Raw genomic sequence first — 19,009 nt, 5'->3', positions numbered from 1 at the left:
AACAATTCAGGATATCTTTTCATCATATCGTCTTCCTTTTCCCAAGTGGCATAACGCCACCATGGTTTTGCCAGTCCAGTTTCATTAATGGGATTTCTTTATTTCTCAACTTCTTGATTCGTCGGTTTACAACCTGAAGAGGCCGTTCTTCATAAGTGTAGTCATCACTTAGCACTACACGGGTAGGCTCAATAGCATGGAAGGAATCCCGAAGATAATCCCTCAACATTGAAATATGGAAGACATTATGCATATACTCCATTTCAGGAGGAAGCACTACTTGGTATGCCACTGGATTAATCTTTTTAATGATTTCATACGGCTCAACATATCTCGGTGCTAGCTTACCCTTGACTCCAAAGCAAGGCTGTCCTTTCATTGGTGTCACTTTAACAAAAACATGATCACCCACTTCATACTCCTTGTCTCGCCTTCGGATATCTGCATAACGTTTCTGTCGGCTTTGTGTGGTTTTCAATCTTTGTTGAATTAGTTTGACCTTTTCTGTGGTCTCATGTACAATCTCGAGCCCAAGCAAAGGCCCATCTCCAACTTCTTCCTAACAGATAGGAGATCAACATTTTCTACCATACAAAGCCTCGAAAGGCACCATACCAATGCTCGAGTGAAAACTGTTGTTGTAAGCGAATTCAGCTAAAGGTAAATGGCTTTTCCAATTTTCTTGGAAATCGAGAACACACATACGCAGTAAGTCTTCCAGAGTCTGGATGGTTCTTTCTGATTTGCCGTCTGTTTGAGGATGGTATGCACTATTTAGTCTCAATTCAGTACCCAATACTGTTTGCAGACTTTGCCAAAATCTCGATGTAAACTTCGAGTCCCTATCAGAAACAATGGACACAGGCACTCCATGCAATCTAACAATCTCATCAATATAAATTGTAACCAATTTGTCCGCATTATAAATTGTTTTGACAAGTAAGAAGTGAGCAAATTTAGTCAATCGATCAATAATAACCCAAATTGAGTCCATACCTTTACTGGAGCGAGGTAAACCAACAATGAAAGCCATAGTAATATGTTCCCATTTCCACTCTGGTATTGGTAAGGGCTGAAGCAAGCCTGCAGGTCGTTGATGTTCGGCTTTAACTTGTTGGCAATGTAGACATTTCGACACAAAGTCAGCAATCTCTTTCTTCATTCCTGGCCACCAGAAATTGAGTTTCAAGTCTTGGTACATTTTCGTATTTCCCGGATGGATGAAAAGTTTTGAATTATGGCATTCCTGCAAAATTCGCCTTTTCAGTTCAAAAGCATTTGGTACACACAACCTTCTTTGAAATTTCAACACATTGTTTTCAAATTTAAAGTCCGGCCTCGGTTTGGATTCCCGTTCATCAATGATCTTTCTCAAAAAGTCATCTTGGTGTTGTTTCTCTTTAATCCCCTTAATAAGTGCCGGTTGGGCAGAAATAGCAGCCAATGTCCCACCTTGTTCTCGTAAAACAATCTCAACTTCAAATTTTTCAAGATCACATAACAGTTCTTTCTGTCCGGTGAGTAAATAGGCCAAATTCCCAATTGATTTCTAACTAAGTGCGTCAGCAATGGTGTTAGCTTTTCCTGGATGGTACAAACTTTGCAAGTCATAGTTTTTTATCAGTTCTAACCATCTCTATTGTCTCATGTTCAACTCTTTCTGTGTAAAGAAATACTTCAAACTCTTGTGATCTGTGTACACTTCACATGTTGCCCCATATAAGTAGTGGCAACAAATTTTCAATGCAAATACCACTGCGACAAGTTCTAAATCATGAGTTGGGTAATTCTTTTCATGCGGTCTCAGTTGTCGGGAAGCATACGCAATAACTTTGTCATTCTGCATTAATATACATCCCAAACCCTTATAAGAAGCATCACTAAAAATAGTAAATCCATCCGTACCTGAGGATAGGGTAAGAATCGGTGTAGTCACAAGTCGAGTCTTTAACTCTTGGAAAGCTGATTCTCTCTGATTGGTCCAGTCAAATGATATTCCCTTTTGAGTCAGTTGAGTCAATGGTAGAGTGATTTTGGAGAAGTCTTTCACAAACCTTCCGTAGTACCCGACTAAGCCTAAGAAACTTCGAACTTCAATAACATTAGTCGGTCTAGGCCAATTCACCACTGCTTCAATCTTTTGTGGGCCAATTGAGATGCCATCCTTACTAATTACATGTCCAAAAAACATAACATTATCAAGCCAAAATTCGCACTTTGTTAGTTTTGCATACAGTTTCTGTTCTCTTTAGGTCTGCAAAGCAATTCTCAAATGATGTTCATGTTCTTCCGTGCTTTTGGAATAAATCAAAATGTCATCTATGAAAACAACCACAAATTCATCGAGGAATGGCTTGAAAATTCTGTTCATAAGGTCCATAAATGTAGCAGGCGCATTAGTAACTCCGAAAGGCATAACAAGAAATTCATAATGTCCGTACCTCGTTCGAAAGGCAGTCTTTTCAATGTCCCCTGTCTTGATTTTCAACTGGTGATATCTGGATCTAAGGTCAATTTTGGAGAAAACTTGAGCACCGTGTAATTGGTCAAATAAATCATCAATACGAGGCAGTGGGTATTTGTTTTTCACTGTTACCTTGTTCAATTCACGGTAGTCAATGCAGAGTCTTAGTGAGGAGTCTTTCTTTTTCACAAATAAAACTGGTGCGCCCCACGGTGAAATACTAGGCCTAATGAACTTCTTATCCAACAATTCTTGTAACTGAATTTTCAATTCTTTCAGTTCGGTAAGTGTCATTCTGTACGGAGCTTTAGAAATTAGCTATGTACCTGGTAACACTTCAATAGTGAACTCAATCTCCCTATCAATCAAATCCCCTGGCAAGTCATCTGGAAAAACATCTGGAATTTCTCTGACTATAGGAATACTATCCATATTAGCTTTAGTATCAGTAGGTACAGTCAATATGCAACATAAATACCCTTTACACCCCTTTTTGATTAATTTGAATGCTTTCATGGATGAAATTAGATATAGGGGAGGTACTACACCAACTCCGTTAAACACAAATTCAGGTAAACCAGGTGGACGGAAAACAACTTGTTTCGTTACACAGTCTATGGTAGCATGATATTTTGTTAACTAGTCCATTCCCAAAATTACATTGAAATGATCGATATTCAAAGGCATAAATCAATATACAAAAGTACATCCCCAACATCACATGCAGGGTACACATAAGCACAAGTCATGGATCCCCCAGCAGGTGAAGATACAGCTAACAAATAGTTCATGGGTTCCAGTGGTCTATTTAATTTTCGTGAAAAAACATGTGAGAGAAACGAATGTATAGATCCCGAATCAATCAGAATATATGCATTTTGAGCACAAATTAGGAGTATACCTGACACAACTGTCTTGGTGTTCTGCACATCTCCCGATACAAGTGCAAACACCTGGCCTTGCCTTAAAGGCTCTTTTCCAGTAGCTTTGGGATTAGGTTTTAGTGTAGCAGTTGATGCTACGGCACTAGCTGCAGCTTTACTATTGCCTTGAGACGTGGAAGGGCAATCTTTAACCATGTGGCCCACCTTGCCACACTTGTAACAAGCACCAGAAATTTTATAGCAGACCCCTTTGTGCCTCTTGCAACACTCTGAACAGGACGGTATGGAATTGTTACCCTGGCTAGAACTGTTTGAAGACCCTGTGTTTTGCTTTTTATTCAATGAACTATTCCGGCCTTTCTTAAACTTAAAGCTCCGTCTCTTACCGCGCCACTCAATCGCTGGTGTTTCAGTCTGTTTTAATGCTTCGATATTCGACTCAGCTATTGTTGCTCGGTCAAGAACATCCACATATTTAAGCATTTTCAAGACATTGATTCGATCAAGTATCTCGACATTAAGCCCGCCTTCAAATTTTCTGGCCTTTTTATAATCAGTATCAACCATGTGTGGTGCACATTGGGCGAGTTCAGTGAATTTTGATTCATACTCAGCTACTGACATGGTGCCCTGTTTCAACTGTTCAAATTCCGTTACCTTGCGGTCTCCGACACACTGAGGAAAGTATTTCTCAAAGAAAGCTTCCTTAAACTGAGCCCAAGTCATAGCATTGTTGGTGTCACGTACAAGCATCCATCACCGTCTAGCCTCTTCCTGTAAAGTGAAGGTAGCCAATAGTACCTTGTGTGCCTTCGAACAAGGAAACACTTCAAACAATTTTTCAGTTTCTAAAACCCATGCTTCGACCTTTAATGGTTCAAGGCCTCCTTGAAATGATGATGGTTTCATTTTGTTGAACTTCTGTGTTAAAGCAATAACATCATTATGAATATTTTGTCCGGGTTGTACTGGAAGAGGTGGGGGCTGTTGGTTCTGTTGTTGCCTTAGGGCCTCAGTCAATAGTTCAACCGTTCTTTCTAGCCTTGCCATTCTTGCCTCAGATGATTCAGATTCATCGACATTTCTTGCATTCTCCATTTCACTATAGGCACTATGGTAATAATAAACATGAGGAGTTGTTGACTTAAGCACATTAGCACATATATTCATATCATGGCCACACACACTTTCTCATGCTCATGCAATGCCCTAATTACTTTTCTAGGACATCCTATAGCTCATTTGGACACGTGTGTACGGTATAACTCGTGCTCTAATACCACTCTGTCACGACCCAAACCCGCCCCTACGGGTTTAGCATCGCAACCGGCTAGTAATATTGAACAGGCATTCTATCTTGTATACCCCCTGATTCTCCGGCATGGACATGTCTACAGCTCTAAACCACATTGGGTTCCTCAAAGTGTCGTAGAAGACCCCTGACAGCATTTTCTCTCGCCAATGGATGTGGTTCGACACATCCGTTCGTATGGAATATCGAACAGCCGCATTGGAAGTGGAATATCTTCCTGCGTTGGGCCTTCTTCTTCTCATTGCGATGCCTCCTCTTGATTGGTTCTGGCAAACAGGGGCTAGTCGACTGTGTAGAAGTCTGCGTTTTGGATCATCCACGCTTGGAGCCCGGCATGTTCATGTTTTTCTAGAAATTCTCTGTAACTAGAGTCATCTCCGAGGTTGCATAATATAATACTTGAAATCCCGCCTTTTATTTTCTTTAGGTGGGCATATTTACAATTTGAAAAAAATTCCCGTTGCGCTCCAATAAATTCCCTCTAATGTTTCAAATATTGTGGGGCCACATCATCGATTATGTTGTAAAAAGCGTCATCATCGTGGTCCCTCAAGTCGATGTGACCAGAATAATAATTATACAGCCCCAAAGACCCCCTCTGACGGAATTCGCCCCATTCTCTGTAATCTCCGTGTTTAGAGATGTATTCCAGCACATTCTGATGGTTATTGGCCTCTTGCACGTTTGGATGGAAATGGTGATTACTTCGATCGTGAGTAACGTCAAAGAACCGTTCATCCTGTGTCTGAAAACGGTATGGAAATTGGACAAGAGCATGGAGATGTGGTTCGCCGTCCTCGTGTAATTCATGTGCAACCCTCACATAATTTGGTAGCCTGTTTGTGAACAGCTCTCTAATTTTCTCTAACAATCTCTCTTTAGGTATATAACATTTGGATACGTGACGAAGATGTTCTTGTTTTGAACTTTAAAACGACGTCGCATTGAGGCCATAAGTCACTTACTCTTAATGACGTCACTCACTCTCTCGGATGACACAAGTCACTCTCTAAAAACTTTACTGGTATAAGAGAGTGAGGGAGTGAGTTATATAGGTTCCCAGGAACATCCCACTAATATTACCTGGGACGTTCCCCCCCGCGCCACGTGTCGTCCCCCGATTGGTGCTCCCTTCCGCATTTTGTGGCGTGTTGTCGGCTAGTGTCTCCGCTCCGCGCCCCAGATTTGCGGCCAGGATTAAAAATCTAAAAAGGCAAGCGCAAGCGGGAATTTTAATTAAACAGTGGAAAGCGCAAGCAGGAAATTATATAAGCCAAAATAATTGGGGATTTTATATTATTTTGCAATGGATCTCGGAGATCTAGGTCAATTTAGGTGGCTGATTTTAAAATACGAGCCGGATCTTTTACTGCTACACTGGTCCTTGTTGGTCGTCGGCGAAAACAACGCCGAAAATTTAATCCAGCTCATCAACGCCTTACAGCGGCAAGAAGATGCTCTATTCGCCAGTCTGAAAACGGTTTCCGAATTAGAAACCCAGGCTATGGCTCCATCCATGCAGATGATAGAGCAATGTACAGACACACATAGGAATAGTGACACAATTTCCTAATTATCATAATTGTATAATTGTTACTATTCCTCAATAAATAATTTGTTCAAATGTGTTGTAGTTCTGGGTCCAAATGTGTCCACTTCTTTCATAGTTTTGATGGGCCCAAATGTGTCCACTTCTTCATAGTTTTGATGGGCCTATGAAAATCATTAGATATGTTGTGGGCCTTGTCATGTTGTATGGGCCGCTGGACCTCTGGGCCTCTTAATTTGCATCAATTTAATTGGGCCCATTTATGTTATTGTTTATGATCCAAAACAATAATCACATTAATTAAATATAACTTGACATTTTATTAATTAATCATGAAAATTTACATAAATATTTTCCCACACTTTCTCATGCTCATGCAATGCCCTAATTACTTTTCTAGGACATCCTATAGCTCATTTGGACATGTGTGTGCGGTATAACTCGTGCTCTGATACCACTCTGTCACGACCCAAACCCGCCCCTACGGGTTTAGCATCACAACCGGCCAATAACCCGTGATTACCAAAGGCCTGCTTAATAGTAATGACAGTAATACAGAGTAAGGGGCTGGCGGAAGCCAAACAGTAAATAAAAGATGTCCAATGAGCTGTGACAAACTGAAAGCAAAAAGACTTTTATGAACAAGCCACATTCATAATCAAAACATATATACGTACGTCATATACACAAACATCCGGGTTAGGGATCAAATCCCTTCACCATAAGTGTACAATCAAGACTTATTCAGTCAATACAAACAGAGACAAAAATGGGAATCTACAACACCCCAAAATAGCCTTAGCTTGAATAGGCTTGGAACCTCGAAGTGAGGCACAATGGTTGGCTTGACAAAACAGGAGCTTAATTCGACGCTCCTAGCTCCGGTCCGGTGCCTGGACATCTACATATAAATATAAACAGTGAGCTAAAGCCCAATGAATAACAAATGCGTAAAGGGGGTTAAGAATGAATGTCCTTTCAGTAATTAAAACAGTCATTTGCATCAGTAAATCAGTTATCCAATCAGTGGCTCATATTTCATGCCATACAGTTATTTAGGAACCATAGTAGTCATATGTGGTACATCCAATAGAAAAATAGTACAGTAGGTCTTAACTGACCGAACAATCAGTTGATGGTCATCAGAACAGTAAACAGTAGTAGTCCCAAACATTGGAACAGACGGAGATCTCTATAACAGTAGCAGTAACAGTAAGTTGTTATGGATGCCACGAATACAGTTTACAAATAGGACAAACATTCATTCAGTAAACGATGCCATTTCAGAAAGCAGTATAGTCAATCATTCAGAAATAGTAATAATTGAACATATCTTTACAACATTGTTACTCACAGAGTACTGGGCTATAGACAAGCTAGTCAGCGTTCTCAGGTGCCAACCCTACACAGTTGCAGAACGAACACACACACTAAGTTACACATTTGGGATTAATAACTTAGCCCCTTAACTTGACTCGGTGTGGTTCTATAACATTATCCTCATTAAGATGCCTTCAACTTGGCCTAGGAATGCCTAGGATGGAATGAGGATGCAAAGATGTACTTTAAAACACTTTTCAAAATTTGCTGAAAACAGGGGTCTCGCTCGAACGTGGCTTTCTTCGCTTGAGCGAGCTTACCAAAATAGAGGGGTCGCTTGAGCGTAGACTCCCTCGCCCGAGCGGTCTGTAAAAATGCAAAAGTATTGGTTGTTGAAATTCTCCGCTCGATGCACGCTCGATGCTCGCTCGAGCATGAGACACGAAGCTTTGCTCGAGCGTAGGTCTCGTCCCTCGAGCGTGTGTCTGCATCCACAAAAACCTGAGAGCTTGCAATCTACGCTCGAGCCAGCATTCCGTCGCCCGAGCGGAATTCAGAAAACAAAGGTGCTCGCTCGAGCGTGGAATCCTTCGCTCGAGCGAGGAAGCCAAAATTTGGGTTTTCCAAATTTGCCTTCAAAGCTCAAACCAAGAATTCAACGCATCAAAACTTAATCTTTTGGGCCAGTTTTCTAGAAAACACTTGGAAACTCATAATACAACATGTTTTGAAGATCATTTGATAAAATCAAAGCCCAAAATTAAGCCAATTGCACACCAATTTCAAAGAAACTTGAAGAACAATAGAAGAACTTAACATGCATGAGTTCCCATGAACTCTAATGTTCCAAAACAAGATCAAATGCAAGATTGAGCTCAAAATCATGGTGAATTCATGGACCACAACAAAAATATGAACGTGCATGTAAGAAATTCTTATGAAAGCAACCTCAAAATTCAAGAACATGTACATGCATGCATGAATTAGCTTCACTCTCTTAAATTCTAACTCAACTAACCATGAATTCACCTATTTCATTAATATACAAGCTCTAGGTGGCTCAAAAACAAAATTAAAGGGTTGAGCTCTTACCTAGGTTCTTCAATTAAACTTTACTTAAGCAAGGTCCTAGAGCAAATGAACAATTCTTCAAAATCCAAGCCAAATTTCTAGATGAATTCAATCTCCCTCAAGTCTCTCTCTCCCTCTCACGGTTTTGGTCTTGAGGAAATGGATGAGATGATGCAACAAAATGATATAAAATCAATTAATGGCCCAAAATGCCCACTAGTGGCAAAAATGTAAATAATTCAAGTTGATGTATTTTAACATTAACAATGCTAATTTAATCATTCCAAATCAAATTTTAATTAAACCTACCATAACATCACATAAATTCTAACTAGCATAAAACACTAATCAATTTCTGATTCGGTCGCCGATAAGGCTTCCAATTCGCAGTTTTCGAAATTAGAACATGAACAGATCATTAAATGACAAATAGATAGAAAACGCAATTAAAGCAACATACTCATGCAGTCAGTTCAGAATTTCAGCTTAATCAATTACTTATCACGCTCAATCACAGTTTAACACTAATCAGAGGTGAGGGTTGTCACAGTATAATACCCCCAATCACTTGTTATCATTCAAATTGAAATTTCCAATCATTGCTTCCAATATTTCTCAAATTCATCTTTTGTAAATGAATCATAACTTGCATTACTCAAAGCAACCTTTATGGACTCATATTGCGAATATCCTCACAATTTCTCCAGAATTTTCTTCATAATATACCATAAACACCAACGATGCCGAGCCTGTGGGAAGACAATTTCTATGTCATTTTGCATAGCTCTGCACTGGTCAGTTATTTTCGCTTTTGGTGGAGCAACTAACATGCAACTTAACCATTTTTTGAATAGCCAAACAAATGTCTCTGTGTTCTCATTACTTAACAACCCACAACCAAACAAAGTTGATTGTCCATGGTGATTAACTCCTACAAACGGAGCAAACGGCATATCATATTTGTTTGTCAAATAGGTTGTGTCAAAGGAGACAATATCTCCAAATGCTTTATAGGCCGCCCTACTCCTTGCATCTGGCCAAAACAAGTTTTGTATGCGACCATCTTCATCAAGGTCAATTGCCGAATAGAAGTTTGAATTTTGTTGTTGCATTTTATGAAAATAAAATGTAACTGATTCGGCATCTCTTACCCCAAGTCTCAATCTTCCAGCATTCTGAATATAATTCCTTGCATCTTGTTCATCAAACGTTAATGCCTCATATTCCCCTGCTTCAACAACTATGGAATGAAAATTCCTAGCCACCCCAATCCCTGCTGCATCATTAACTTCTAGTCTCCTCTTCACCGGAGTAAGAATCCTCTTATTCATTGGAAAATGCCATGAGTCAGTCGGAATCAAATCATGAGTGTGCTTAAGCATAACTATGGTTAACTTATATCTTTCATCTTTTTGTAGACTGGCTCTTACCCTTGCTTTACAATCAATTTTTGATGACAAACATGGTTCGAGAGGATTTACTTCTGATCTTTTTATTCTATTACGTGCCCGAGTACATTCAATTCCAAAGTACTTTACTTCCCCATCCCTTGTTACATTTTGTGTTCTATAAGCTATAGCAAATCCAAGCTGTTTCGCATATTTTGCATAAAATGCGTACACTTCTTGCTTTGACATAAAATACATCCCCTTCTTCGATTCTTCACCTTCACCACTCTCATTAAATTATACATTGTTATCTTGTTTTTCAACTTCATCACTCACATTGAATGAATTATTGTTTGAATCAATATCCATTCTAGCTTCAAAGTAAAAGGTAAACAATTTTAAATAAGCAAAATAACCAATATGGCAACAGAAAATTATCATTGGCAGCATGAATTAAGGAGGTGAAAGTAATGATTGTGGCTCTTTTCAGATGTAAAATTCATAGTAAAATTGTTAGATGAAAAAATGGAGTTAATTTTTGAATATCTAACTAGTTTGTTACTTTTTGTTGGACTTCAGGACAAGGTGGAGAGCTTTGTTCGTTACGGTATGACTTAACAGTTCCATTTGCTAGATATGTGGCCATGAATGGTATTACATCATTTAAAAGGTATCAAATAGCGAAGGTTTATCGAAGAGATAACCCATCTAAGGGAAGATACCGTAAATTCTATCAATGTGACTTTGATATTGCTGGTCAATATGAGGCAATGGGGCCAGACTTTGAGGTCACAAAGGTTATGGCTGAACTGCTGGACGAGCTAAATATTAGTGATTATGAGGTACTTAGATTTTCAAATCATTCTGTTGACTGTATTGCATTCAATTATGTTTGCACACTTAATACTTGATATGAGATTTAAATTACTACTAAAGCTAAGTTTTTTGGCCTTATATTTTCTATAATATTGTTTTACTATTTGACCATTAAAATAGAAGTCATATTACAAAAACATGATTAAGGAATTATGTATGATATTGCATAACATATTCACCCAATGATATTTCCACACACACAACAGATTTTTGCATAATATATTCACCCAATGCTTAGAAACATATACATTCAAACAACATATTCAATACCCAGAATATATTCAATATTCAATGCCCAGAACATATATATTTGTCGAACATATATATTCATCCAATGGCCAGAATATATTCAAAGAACATTTATTTTTATTTGTTAACTATTTCCACATAGAAAGCACATTTTTGCATAACATATTCACCCAATGCTTAGAAACATATACATTCAAAGAACATATTCAATGCCCAGAATATATTTAATATTCAATGCCCATAACATATATATTTGTCAAACATATATATTCACCCAATGCCTAGAATATATTCAAAGAACATATTCAAAGAACATAATTTTGGGTCTTGTGATCCATTTCTGTTATCAATCCTTTATCACCCAATGCAAAACCCTAAATAAAAAACAAAACCAACTAATCGGTCAAGAAGCATGAATCATAAGCAACATAAAAATATCATAAGTAGCTTGAATCAAGGAGCATCGACGACACCTTTAGGCGCACACAGCAGCAGCGACAGCACCCGTCGGTACTAGTAGAAACAGTAGCAGCCTCGTCAGCGGCACCCTTTCGCACACACAGCGCCGTCGACGTTAATGGGTCTCCTCTCTCTTAGTCTCTCTACTCTGTTCTCTTTTCTTTTCTTTTTTTATTTCAACTGAAATGTCTGAGTTTTGTATTCTAACACAACTGATTTGTACAAAGAAATAGCAAAGAAATGAAGGTAGGTGTAGAAAGAACTCGGGCTAACTCGAGTCTCGATCTTTCGAGTTACGAAATGGTGCTGCGTTTCTTTAGACTTCTATTTTCATTAACTTTTTTTTAAAGGTACTCATCTTTTCAACGGTGTTTTTATGGAAGTGAGTTCCATGTGTGTGTGAAGGATATTGTTGTTGACAATTGAGTAGGTGGGAATTTGACGTGTGAGTTTGGCTCAAGTCAACTAGCTTTTTTTCAGTTAATCCAATAGAACACAGAATCTAGCAACTTGATTCTAATAAAATAAATGATGAAAACTATATATAAATAGAATTTTTATTTTAAAAATCTCATACAAAACAATAAAGTCCCGTTTGATGTAACTGTTAAAACAGATTACAGATTATAATTTAATAAATTATAAATTATGACTTTAATAAAAAACTATTAATCTGTTTGGTGTAACTGTTAGATTATAGATTTAAGTTACTGAGTAGTGTTTGTTAAGGAAGCTGTGAAGTAACTTTTTCAATTAACTTTAATTTTTTATTATTCACTATTTGTCTATATTTCTCATTAAAAAAAAATAATATTTTATAGTCCATTTAGATCTATTTCTATTTTTTTAAAAAAATTTAAAAAAAAAATCTAAGAGTATAATCGTAAATTAACATGTTCACAGTAGAAGCTGATAATCAGAAGTAAGGGTTGAACAGCTTCTCAGAATCAACTTTTTTGACTTAAAATAAGTTGTTAGAATAAAAAACTGTTTGAAATAAGTTTAACCAAACAGTTCAAAATAGCTTTTCAAAAGCCAGAAGTTATAAGTTGACTCAAAAAAATCCAAACAAATGTCCCAATGTGCGCCATTAGTGGAGTTTCTAAAAATACAATTTGAAATTTTCTCTTTTAAACAAACTTTGGGCTTGTTTGGTTTGTTTAGTGGAATTTCTAAAATTACAATTTGAAATTTTTTTTTTAAACAAACTTGTGTTTGGTTCTATAAAAAATATTTTCCACATTTTCTTGTGTTTGGTACAACGAAAAATGAATGTCAATAAAAAAAAATTCACATTTGACAAAAAGAAATGTTTTCTCAAATAAGTTATTGGTACAAAACAATTTCTCTAAAAAAAGAAAAAGAAAAAGAGGTAGATTACCACCGGAGGACGTTGTCCGGATCCGGCAGGTCTATTTCCACAATCCGAACAAATTTTTTTTGCCGGATACTTTGCTTATATTATTCATACACAAAATTTAGTCGATTTGATAATCGTAACCTATTCAATTTATCACGTTTATTATAAAAACAAATTAATGGTTTATTTTTAAAAATACAATTATCATTTTTTTTTTTTGACAAACACAATAAATTAAATATTACAAATATCGGATTAATTTTTTGTAAATGATACATACGAAGTGTTGAATAAAATAAACGATTTGAATAATTGAAACAAAATTCACAATGAACCCCACTCCACTAAATCCGAATAGCGCCCTCCAATCTCCACATCTAAGAAAAAAATTTCCACCGAAATAAACTGAATAAAAGAATCAAAATCATGAAAAGTGAAAAAACTGATGACGAGGTAAGCATTTCCTGAAATAACCACAGATTTTAGTGTTTTCCAATGGGGGACGCTGCTGATTCAAATATCATGAAAGGAGTTTTAAATCTTAGATTCTTGTTTTTCTTGTGTATATAAGTAGGCCGTATTGCTCATTGGTCTTTCACTGGAAACAAGTAAGCAGAGAGAGAGAGAGAGAGAGAGAGACAGAAATGGGTGAGGAAACAGAGACAACAGGTGGGAAGAGGTTAGAGGGAGTGTGGAAAAAGGGAAAACCATATGTGATGATGGTAGGATTGCAGTGTGGGGCAGCTGGGATGCTCATCATTACTGACGCAACACTGAAACAAGGAATGAGCCGTTACGTACTCATTGTGTACCGCAATGCCTTCGCTGCTATCACCCTCGCTCCTTTTGCCTTCTTTTTTGAAAGGTCCACCTCCCTCCCTTTTCGTGAATTTTTCTAACTCTAATCACACAACCGAACACAGTTCTATTCTATACCAAGGAACTGTGTACGATCATGTGATTGAAGAAGAATTTACCTTTTATTTACATGCATGCAAATTGTTGTAGTCATTCAAAAGTGAGTTATGAGAACACAAATGTTGAATTTTCTTAACATTTTTTTTCTTCTTTAATGAAGTCAAGTTTGAGCGACAAAAAAAAAAAAATAATAATAATAATAATAATAATATTGTCATTAAAAATTGGAAAACGTTTCATTTTATTATTTTTTTATTTTTTTATTTTTTGCAGGAAAATAAGGCCAAAGATGACAATTTCAATCTTCTGGAAGATAATGGTCCTCGCTATTCTAGAGTAATGCTCTATGTAGCTTACTGCCTCCGTCTTAAAATAATAGTCTCTTTTTGAAGAATTCAACTTTTTTTTTATAATACAATTATTACACTTTAAAAATATTAATTTTTCAAAATTATCTTTTGATAGTACATTTTTTAAGAATATCAATTGTCATAATTGTACTTTTTATATTGTTGGTGAATTTAAAAGAATGACAAAATAGAAAATTTATAGTATTTTAATCATTGATTTTCGAAAAAAGACTAACATTTTAGGATAATAAAAAATAAAATAAGAGATTAATGTTTTGGGATGGAGGGTGTATATATATAATTCACATCTTTTGATTGATATTGAACTAATCAGCCAAATGGCATACTAATTTTGTGTGTGTGTGTGTGTGTGTGTGTGTTCTATTCTAGGCCAATTGAGGTCATTTTGGTGAAAACTAGTCTTAACCATGTCATATAACCAACAGGTACATGATATAAGGTCTAAAAGTAAGAGTTAATAAATGTCTGAAGAATAATATATAAATAGAAAATGTATATAAAAAAAATGTAGAATTATATGTTGAATTGTGAGTTTATTATTTTAAACTAAAAAACTGTATGGTGTCCTCTATTTGCAAAAAGGCTACTGTCACTTCATTCCAGATTTTGTACAAACATGTTGAAAGAAAAGTATTTTATTATATGCAGAAATGATGAACTGCTCTAGTTTGTCTTTTATATCAATTTGCTCCATATAATTTTAATTTTATCAATTTTACCTTTAAATTTTGAGGGATGTATCAATAAATTCCAAATTAATAACTTATACACTGTTTAGTCCTAAAAGTTTTCTTATAGACTGAAAGGTCCCATTACAATGTTTCAAACATCAGATTAATGTTTCGAACATTAGATTTCGAACATCACATTAATGTTTCGAACATTAGATTTCGAACATCAGATTAATGTTTCAAACATTAGATTGACGTGCAAATGGGACTAAATGGAGCATAAGAAAACTTTTAGGACTAAATGGTTCAACTTTTCAGAAACTAGGACTTATGGGTAAATTTTCCTTAAATTTTTGATATTATATCAATTAATTGATAGAACCTTTTAGAAATGGGCTTGAAATTAAAAAATAAAATAGTGCATTCAGTCTCTTTAGAATGATTAAGGAGTTGATATTTAATTTAAAATTATCTATTCCATTTAAAATAGATCAATTTGTGTGTGTGTTTTTTTTTTTTTTTTTTAAATTTCTTAATAAATGTTGCCAATAGAATTAAATTAACACAATCTGTAAAATTAGAAAGGAAAATTGATACAATTTTTGTGCATGTATGATGAAATTATATGTATATATATCACAGGCCACTACTTGATCAGAATGTATCATTCTTGGGAATGAACTTGACGTCAGCATCCTATGCTACTGCCATTATGAATGCCGTTCCTGCTGTTACCTTTCTCATCGCCGTTATTCTCCGGTATCCATTAAATATTAATCACCCAAATTTGTTAATCTGTTCTAAAAAGTTGTGTAACACAATTATTTAATTATTTATATCTTTACATTATGTGTTATTCAGATTCATTGTAAATGGGAATGTGGAATCTAAAGGACTCTATTTTTTAGAGTTTTTTTTTTTTTTTTTTTTTTGGTTGCATTGGAAGTACTTACATATTATGGTAATTAACAGATTAGAGAGAGTAAAGATCAAAGAAGTGAGAAGTCAAGCAAAGGTAATAGGAACCATAGTAACATTTGGAGGAGCACTAGCAATGACATTGTACAAAGGCCCCATCATCAATCTATTTTGGTTCCCCAAAACCTGCCATATTGTACTCTCCAATGACGACTCTGATAAACACTGGCTCTCTGGTACTCTTTGCCTCCTTGTTGGCTGTGTTGCTTGGTCTTGTTTCTTCATTTTGCAAGTAAGTTTTCATTCTTTTTCAATTTTATGTTTTAATATGTTTAAGTTTATAATTCTTTTTTTTCAATTTTTAATGTGGCTGTTGTTGGATTTTAACTGTGCGTCCTCACCACATTCACTGTGCAGTCGATAACAGTGAAGAAATACCCAGCAGAGCTGTCTTTGGCATTTTGGATATGTTTGATGGGCGCAGTACTGAGCGCGGCGTTGACCCTCGTGGCAGAACGTCATCCTGGTGTTTGGGCAATTGGCTGGGACTCTAGACTCCTTGCTCCTATTTATTCGGTTAGTATTTAAATTTTAAAAAAAATAAAAAAAAATTCTTTTTTTTTTTTTTAAAGATGCTTCAAAACTAGAAACTCTAAGAATTTATTTTAAAATGGATCGAATTTTAAAAATAAATCATGAAAAACAAAAGATGATTTTCTTGATTTTGTCAATAAAATATATTTTTGTTATTTAGTGGATTCTTCTTGTTCTTGTTCTTCTTCTTCTTTTATTTTTTATACTTTTTAACAGTTTCTAGACTAGAAATGGCTAAATAATTTTTTTTAAAATAATCAAATTTATATTAGAAAAAACACTAGTGACAAAATTAGCAATAAAATAAATATTATTAAAAAAAAGCTTAACAACCACTATCAAAATAATATATATATGATTTTGTATAATCTGATGTAAAATGTTGTAACTGTCTAATTATTTGGGATTATACATGATTATATCATTAAACTTGTGTTTGGATTTTGAATTTGTGAAAAAAATAAAATAAAAGAGAATGTTGGAAGAAAGGGAAACATTTTGCTTAATATTATGATTATTTTTTTTTATGCAAGATGTTAATTAAAATTATCACCACATGAAAACAAAGAAAATTATCCAAAACTATTATACAAAGCATGATTTTATACACCCAAAGCGTATCAAAATTTCCAACTCAATTAACCTGGATTTTGAATTATTTAGGGAGTGATTAGCTCCGGAATCACATATTACGTTCAAGGGCTTGTGATGAAGACAAGAGGACCGGTGTTCGTTACTGTTTTCAACCCTCTTTGCATGATCATTGTCGCAGTACTGGGTTCTATCATTTTAGCCGAAAAACTTCACCTTGGAAGGTACATTTAGTGAATTTTCCTAATTGTACAATTAATTTCATGGCTAATTATCCAATTTTGCATTTGTTAATTTATAAATTGATGATGAAAGTTCAAAATTTGCTGCATAGACTATATAATTCTTTATAGCATTGACTTTATTTATTTATTTTTTATGGAGAAGAGTTTGATGCACTGAGTCGCATTTTATTTTTAATTTGTTGAATTAAATGTTTGACCATCTCAATTTTTCAGCATAATTGGAGCCATCATCATCACGGTCGGCCTATACGCGGTCGTTTGGGGTAAAAGCAAGGATCATGTTGCTCCCACACTATTGACCGACGACAAGGAAGATGTCGGAGAACTGCCAATTTCCACCACCACCGGAGTTGCTAAACTGGCTGCCGGAGGAAAAAACAACCACAAACTCGCTGGAGACTTGGATGATCAAGCAAAGTTGTCTGTAATACGTACAAGCGGCTAATTTTTCTTAATTTGCACCTTTTAAACACTAGTTTGAAGCTAGTAAGGTTTAAATTTGAATCTAATGTTTGTTTCATTGAATTGAATTATATAATGCTTGTAGTATCTAGATTATCAATTTTTAGGTTGTGTTTGGATTTAAAATTGGAGACTATATTTGGAAAGGGAAAAGAAAATAATGAGGAAAATGTCATAAAAATTTTGCTTCTATTTCATTTGCTTTCCTACTTTTCCCTCTGTAAATCAATTTTCAAATTCTTAATCAAAACACAATGTTAAGGTTATGCTTATTCGAGGGACATGGATTTAGGGTTGAATTAATAATTTAACAAAAATACATAGTGGGTCCACTTGGACATGATGTCCTTCATATGAAAATCTATTGAATTTCAAGAGGGGAATATAATATATAATGGAAAACTAATCAAAATTTATAGAATTTTATTAATCTTTCTTTATAATCTTTGATCAATTCAAAACAAAGGATATGATACAAAATCTAAAAAGATTGATAATCTTAAGATGATTTGTCCAAGGAATATTAATCTCATCTAATTTAGTCCAATCAAACATGCATGACTTAAGATTATGCAGCATATCCCACATTTGAATATTCTTGAATTAGGAGGAGAAATTAGTAGACTCTTATCATGTTCCATATTTTTTTTTTCCCCAAGCACTGAACATGAGTTATATGATACAACAATCATAATTTGAAAATACTTTGATCTTTTATACCTTTTATCCAGACTTCCTTAATCCTTCTATTTTGTACCACATTTCCCAATAAAACTTCGGACTTATTTGGAAATTTATTATTTTAATTGACTTTTTAATTTTTTTAAGAAAAAAACATAAAAAAGTAGAGAAAATGATGTAACAAGAGAAAATTACATATATATGAGAGTTGGAAAAAAAAATTACAAACACCCGAGGTGTAAGTGTGTCTGCAGTAAAGTGCAAATGAAAGACTGTGGAGGTACAAGTGTCACTTGTATCTCTCCATATGTTAGTAATTTTTTTTATAACTTCCACCTACATGTAATTCTCCATTTAACAACTTATAATTTTTTCTTAACTTTTTTAATTAAAAACTCGCATGAAAAAGGCTCGTTCAGAGAGACTAACCCAAAAGTACATTTTTTAATCTAAACACTTCCAAAATAAAGACAGCCTAAATATTGACAATGAGCTCAAAAAGTGTAACTAGTTGAGAATACAATATGTCATTCTAATTATTGACAGCCAAAACACCTTTACGTCAAGGTCATCACCTCTATGTTTTCATGTTGCATGGGCGTGTAGCATTGTAACATTGTGTCTTC

At 35.2% G+C, this 19,009-nt stretch overlaps 1 protein-coding gene and 1 pseudogene across 4 annotated transcripts; one reads left to right on the top strand and one right to left on the bottom strand.

Annotated features, from left to right (window-relative positions):
• Nucleotides 1-9,292: 9,292 nt before the first annotated feature.
• On the bottom strand, nucleotides 9,293-9,931 carry LOC145793557 (protein FAR1-RELATED SEQUENCE 5 pseudogene; annotated as a pseudogene).
• Nucleotides 9,932-11,466: 1,535 nt separating this feature from the next.
• On the top strand, nucleotides 11,467-17,822 carry LOC114316039 (WAT1-related protein At4g08290). 4 transcript variants are annotated; one of them, XM_028262697.2, is made up of 8 exons: nucleotides 11,468-11,694; nucleotides 13,507-13,797; nucleotides 14,124-14,186; nucleotides 15,535-15,651; nucleotides 15,865-16,102; nucleotides 16,228-16,386; nucleotides 17,068-17,219; nucleotides 17,454-17,819. In XM_028262697.2, the coding sequence occupies exons 2-8, from the start codon at nucleotides 13,577-13,579 to the stop codon at nucleotides 17,683-17,685; spliced, it is 1,182 nt and encodes a 393-aa protein (XP_028118498.1). In that variant the 5' UTR covers nucleotides 11,468-11,694; nucleotides 13,507-13,576; the 3' UTR covers nucleotides 17,686-17,819. The 4 variants fall into 4 exon arrangements, with proteins under 4 accessions (XP_028118499.1, XP_028118498.1, XP_028118497.1 ...); XM_028262696.2 differs by having other exon boundaries at nucleotides 13,504-13,797; XM_082874660.1 differs by having other exon boundaries at nucleotides 11,468-13,797.
• Nucleotides 17,823-19,009: the final 1,187 nt, after the last annotated feature.

The sequence above is a fragment of the Camellia sinensis genome, chromosome 6 (genome assembly GCF_055761805.1).
Source record: "Camellia sinensis isolate YWXY chromosome 6, ASM5576180v1, whole genome shotgun sequence".
Lineage (NCBI taxonomy): Eukaryota > Viridiplantae > Streptophyta > Magnoliopsida > Ericales > Theaceae > Camellia > Camellia sinensis.
This window is presented reverse-complemented; position numbering and strand designations above follow the sequence as displayed.